This window comes from Musca autumnalis, unplaced genomic scaffold, assembly GCF_047663935.1.
Source record: "Musca autumnalis isolate F117 unplaced genomic scaffold, ASM4766393v1 scaffold_1, whole genome shotgun sequence".
Classification (NCBI taxonomy): Eukaryota; Metazoa; Arthropoda; class Insecta; order Diptera; family Muscidae; genus Musca; species Musca autumnalis.
Genome location: NW_027411644.1, coordinates 189,108,342 through 189,114,777, shown reverse-complemented (window position 1 = coordinate 189,114,777; position 6,436 = coordinate 189,108,342). Strand labels below are relative to the sequence as shown.

Sequence of the window (6,436 nt, the reverse complement as noted above, 5' to 3'; positions counted from 1 at the left end):
ACCTTTAGGTGTTGTTGTGACGCCTCTCCCATTCCATCGTATTTCCTGTATGGCAGTAATGTCGGCCTTGTACTTTTCAAGTACATCTGCCAATGCGTAAACTGCACCTTCTCTATAAAGAGTGCGAACATTCCAGGTGCAGATTCGCAGATCAGGTCCTTAAAACGTTTGCGGGGTTCGTCAACTTTAGAGGGGTTTGTTTTTCTTTTCTTTCCTTTTTTCATAGTAGGCTGTTTTTTCTAGGGGAGGGTTACTAACCCGACGCCAAAACCCAAGTTTTTAACGTTCTTATGGGTGAACGCGCGGCACATGTTAGCTCACTACCTTTAACGGGTGTTAAAGGCAGTTCCCCAGGTGACACCACGGGGAGGTCAGTGTCCACTTGGGATGAAAGAGGGACCAAGATAAATCCTGGGCTTTGCCATGTTAAAACCGGTCAGGACCGTTGCTTGGTATCTTCCATCCCCTACGTCACCCAAAAAAGAAAAAAGAATATTTATAACACGCATATATCTGTGGTAAGTATTGATACATAGGCATTTTCGATAACTTCACAAGTAAAAAGTATTTGCAAGTTCTTGCAAGTACTTGCAACTAATACTCATTTCTCTTTTACTATACAAGTGTGTTATCGAACAGCATTTTACAAAATTTTGTACAATCTTTTGAACTGTTGTACATTTGAACTGTTGTACATATTTCAGGGACTTCTAAATTATCTGAAGGACAATTGAGATTGGATTTCCCAAGGCCAAATAAATGTAAATTCCAATATCAAGGATTTTCACGCAACTTCAATACCAAGGAATCTAAAGAAGAACACTAAATTGTCCTTTGTAACACATGTATATACATATATATGTACACCTCATGTAATTAAATAAAGTTAGTGCATATACAAAGTATACAACAGATTAACTGTTATAATTATATTTTTTAAAAGCATCTGTTTAGCCAAAAATATTTGAAATACAAAATGTAAAGTATTATTTAAAGATTAGGAACGTAATTTTGTTGGTGAGTGTGTACTATGCTTTATAGGCGTGGAATGACAGATGACAGACAATACTATTACAAAATGCAAAAAGAAAACACAAAATATGCGAAAATACCCGAGCTTCAATTTTTCAATTTTTGTAACCATTTTTGGTGGCGTTTAAACGACCAGTGGCTTTAAGTGGGTTAATAACTCTAATCTAATGTCTAACCTTTAAATATACTCTGTCTGACAACTACGACTATCTTTTCCGTAAATTGTTCTCTTTCATCACACTACCTGGATGAACATAATGGACCATAAAGTCTGCGAGTGGAGTGGCTGTATATTATAACCTAACATATCTTATGTATATATGACTTGACGGCCAAAATATGCAATCATATAAACACATTCCGTGAAAATCTGAGGTGTTGGTAGGTAGGGTATCACATGGTCGGCCCAGCCCGACTATAGCCCCGTCTTACTTTTTTTCTTTCTCTTTTAGGTAGGTAGGAAGGATTGTTGTCTTTAAGAGATGTTCTAACAAATGAGCGTAGCGTTAAACGTAGTGAGCTGTTTTACTTTTCCTCAAGTACTGAATTTTAGTAGTGAAACTCCAATTTTAGTGGACTAGAACTTTTAGGGAACAACGTTTTGTTTTCGTAAAATGATTCCTGGGAGTGCCCCATTTCAGCCCATATGTATATACTTTTGTACAGCCCGTTCCGTCCGTTTAACACTTTTTTAAATTTTTGGAAAATACATGGGTAAACATGTGTATTTTGTTACCGCTTTCCCATTTCTATGGTATTGCTTTTTATAGATATTATATTGCGTTTTTCCTCAAATGAACATTTTGTTGAAATTAATAAATTTTCATATGATTTTAATAATGTGTATGTGTTTTACCTTTTTTAATATATTGTAATGCATATATAAAAACACACAAAAATACTCATAGACCGAATAGATGAAAAATGACTTTGACGAATTAACTTGAACTTCCTATATTTCGAATAACCACATTTTGCATTTAACTATTCGCAACCCTTCCCCATAAATGCCTGGAAAATGTAGCTTAATCGTAAAAATAACCAAAATAAGGCGATACGGTTATATGGAGGCTATATCAAAACATGACCTACATATGTTCACAATTTTTTGTTAAAAAGAGATTTAACCACCGATTGTTTGTTTTGAAAATGTGGATAAAATACTGAAAATCGGGAGGTATCGTAATGGGGAGGCTATATTCAATCCTGGACCGCTGTCCACAAATATTGGTGAAAATGGTATTGAAGTGTGGCATAAATCCTCAAAATAGGGAGGTACTGTTATTTGGGGGGCTATTTCAAAATGTTAGCCGATATTGTTCATATTTGGCCCATTATTAACCACAGACACAAATTCCAAAATGCTGTAGACATTGCAATGAGTTCTTCCTTGCATAGTAACATCTTTCATTAATCACCTTTTCCGTGATATATAGGAGGTTTCGCCGACACTGAGTTTTATCCAATGTAATGTTGGTAAGAATTTTAGTTTGTCTTCCCCCACGGATAAATTGTTTAATTTTAAGTTACCATATTTGCAAAAAGATACAACCCTTATACACCTCCTAAGTGCAAAAACTAGCATATTCTATTCAGCATGTGTATATCCTTGATGCTGCTTCGTAGACAGTGGATCTTAAAACAACTGCGTGTGTTAAGAGTGATGGAGGTGGTCACCTAGCTTGCAACCAAGAAGAGTTCAGTTCCCAACATAGATATTAAGGGGACCAGATGAATCTTCGACATCGCTATGTAACGGCCATCAGGACCGTTTCTTGTTACCACATAACAAATTAAGTTGTCTTATTATTTCCTCAGAATCGAGTATAAGATAGTTCTCTCTGGTATTCCAAGCGATCTATGAAGCCATAATGAAAGCTTTTCCAACTAGATCGACACATTATGCATATTATTTTTAAATTCGAAATAATTAAACCAACATCCATTTAAATTACTAACAAAATCGTTTTATTCGAACAATTCAAAAATACTCAGTAGTCAACAAATATTTAACAATAACATTTGACTCCTTAACACATAACAGAACTATAAGCCTCTCTAATCACTAAACTAAAACTTAAATTTAGTGTTTAAGAACGGTGACGGAATACGGATGAGGGCAAGTATGCGTTTTGTGGAACTTGAGCTGTGGCAGCAGGTACAGTTGATTGAGAAGCAAAGTTAATAACGGGAGCAACACCACCATTGAAGCTTTGGGATCTACCGCCCAAGTTGTCGTATTGGCTTTGGATGGCACGTTGGGCATTGGCAGCATCTTCAGCGGTACGGTATTTGACAAAGTGAACTTCGGGTTTCTGGTTGTTGTTGTTGCCGATGCTGTTAAGTTTGTTAGCCAAATCACCGAGATCAGCTTGTTTGTTGAGGACATAGATGGCGGTTTGTTGTTGGCCAGCTTGTTTGGCCAAAGCCAAAGCAGCATCTTCCAAACCGTTGTTTTCGGGGCCCTTGATGAAGATGACACGGAGACCCTTTTTCAAGGCGCTGGCATATTGGTCGGCGCTGGCGGGTTCATTGAAATCAGCATCATTGGCAGAGAAAGTGTAGAATTCCTTTTCCAATTCAGCTTGTGGGGCAACTTGGCCAAAACCGCTGGAACCTTGACCTTCGAAACCGGTATCGTAGCTGCCACTGCCAACACTTCCGAGACTGCCGGCACCACCAAGGCTGCCAACACCAATGCTACCAGCACCGCCCAAACTACCAGCACCAGGAGTGAATGATAATCCAGAAGAGGAGTGACCAACTGGTTGGTAGTTATAACCCAATTTGTCGGCACAAGCCACTGCTACCAAACACAAAACCTAAAACAGATTTGAAAATAAAGCAAACGTTAGTTATCCTTGTGGTTGCCTATAGCAAACTGTGCTTTAACTTACAATAAAGGTACGCATATTGCTGATTATTTTGATTAGTTCTTCGTTGATGAATACCGAGTTGAACTCTGGCTTCTGTTGTTAGCGATCTGCAATTTATATACCACATTTTAGAAAATACTAATGTTCAAGAAATAGCAACAAATACAATATTTGCTATTCTTGCCAAATCTACCGATGTATTCTCTTCTCTGCTTTATTTTTCTTGCTCAAAAGCGATGGTACTATAGATGTTAATGGCCAATAATGACTCATGCTTTGGCTTTGTTTTACCAAACACATACATACCTCAATATATCCGATAACGACCATTGATAAAAATTACTAAACGTTTGTTTATATCGTAACGACAACAACATTGCCGTTGAGAAAATCACGTAAACCCTCCAAACAACCAACACCAAAAAAGGTGTTGGCCTTTGCAGTGGTCAAACAGCTGCCTTTTTGGAATTTCTCGCTTTACTATTTTGGTGTCACAAATTATCAAATATTTTGCAAATTTTAAAAACATAAATACTCGTATATCTTCTTGAACTGTTAACCCGTTTAAGGTGATTTTGTAGTCTTTAACTACTGTGAATAGCTAATCAACAAGACTGACAACTTTAGCTGAAATATGTAAGTGATCACAAAACGATATGTGGGAGTTTGGAACTGAATTGTATTTGCATTTTGCTGTTAGTTCAACGATGGTCTACTACTAGCAATACTTAAACTACTACTAAACAACTAAATAAGGTAGCAGGCGACTTTGCTGGCAGAGATCGATATCTCCTCAGCTTGTGTGAATGGAAATGTTCATCTATGGACAGATCTTATGCAAATTGCACAACTGAAATCTTTTTTCCCAAAATATTATCTATTTAAAGGGTTTTCAGAATTTTGTTGCCCTTTTTGGACTTATGAACTTGGCGACAAAAATATGCATTTAGCTTAGAGCTCAAAAGTGTTGCGGAGGAAGTGGAACTTATTTAGAAAATCATTCCTTTCGATAGATATCGCAGTCGGTCACCATATAATTCAGAGCTTTTGCAACATTATGGTAGGAAGCATGAACTTGCCCATGAAAAACATAATAAACAACACCACAAGGAATAGCTTCCAAAGGATTGTAGAACAGACTTAAGAAGACCTGTTGAACTTTTGTTCTGTTGTTTGCGTACCATTTTAGTAAAAATTTTGAAGTTTTGTGGGGGTGGTAGAGAGGTGAATTTTATCTAATATTCGCAGAAATATTACGATATGCACAGTTTGGAACATCGCAGTGTCCGGTTCGAAAGTGGTGCGCACCAGCCACTACACCTGGTGGCCGAAGAGGTTCCTTTTACAGATTTCGGGCTAATATCTCAGTAAGTATGGACTTCCACTTCAATCAAAGGCGTGGTAGAAATAATGCAAAACATGGACCCAATCTGTTACTCCTTGAACTTTTGTGTGAGAGGTACATGAGGTCCCATCTACGAACTTTTTGGACTAAATATTACGAAGGCTAAATTTAGGACCCAATCGGTTGAACCGTTCGTGAGTTTTCAAGCGCTCCATCCAGAAAGACAATGTGTCTTGTACTACATAATAGCCTTAAAGTTAAGGGTATAAAAAAAATAAAAACTGCGTTAAGTTCGGCAGCAGAAAAACTTCTCTACCAGTGGTGTTGTAAAGGCCGTGACAGAATCAATCGTTGCTTGCTTCACAAATATCAAATTATAAAGAGCCTCTCTGCAACTCCCCTAGCGTTCCCCTATATAAATTGACATTTGAAAGAAAGCAAAACAAGCAACGAGCTGATTCTGTCACGGCCTTTAGGACTCGGCCTTTAGATCCCATATTATAGAGGCAATATAAATCGGCGTGGACTCATTGATACAGATGAGAGTAGTCTCCATTGTCCCTTCGGGTCTGTTGTAAGAACACACGCAGAGAAGGGATATTGCAGGAGCAATCATATTCTAAGAACAAAATAGTGTATTTTAAAAATCTGAAAATAAATATTTTGTTGTTTCAACTATATATTTAGTGTCAGAAACCATAATGACACAAAATATATTGTTGGGCCAACAGAATATATTTTCAGATTTTTAAAATACACTATTTTGTTCTAAGAATATGATTGTCAAAGAGTGTCACATCACAAAAAATAAAGTTTCTACCAAAACGCGTTTTAAATTCTTCCAAACTTATTTTGTTTTGACAAAATGTTCAGAGTTATCTTTGGGTCATTATCTCAGGAAGTATGGACTTACTCCACAAAAAAATTGTTGCCATAGTAATAGGGACCGTGAAAACATCCTCCTGCAAAAAAATTTCAAATAGATCCAATGCGAGTCCTCAAACTGCACTTTTCCCAAATTTTGTGTGGGAAGTACCGATACAGTCGATATTCCAACCTTATAGATGACTGGATGAAAAAATGAGATGTGCAAAATTTGGACCAATCAGAAATTCCGTGCGAAGTTATATTGGCATTTGAGAGTGGGTTTGGCCGTTTTGATGCTGAGCGCTCATATATGTAT

At 37.2% G+C, this 6,436-nt stretch overlaps 1 protein-coding gene across 1 annotated transcript; it reads right to left on the bottom strand.

The window, feature by feature from the left end:
- Positions 1-3,122: 3,122 nt before the first annotated feature.
- LOC141390998 (uncharacterized) lies at positions 3,123-3,944 on the bottom strand. Its single transcript, XM_073963915.1, has 2 exons — positions 3,930-3,944; positions 3,123-3,854 (listed from the first exon to the last, which is right to left on the bottom strand). The coding sequence occupies exons 1-2, from the start codon at positions 3,942-3,944 to the stop codon at positions 3,123-3,125; spliced, it is 747 nt and encodes a 248-aa protein (XP_073820016.1).
- Between the last annotated feature and the right edge of the window lie 2,492 nt (positions 3,945-6,436).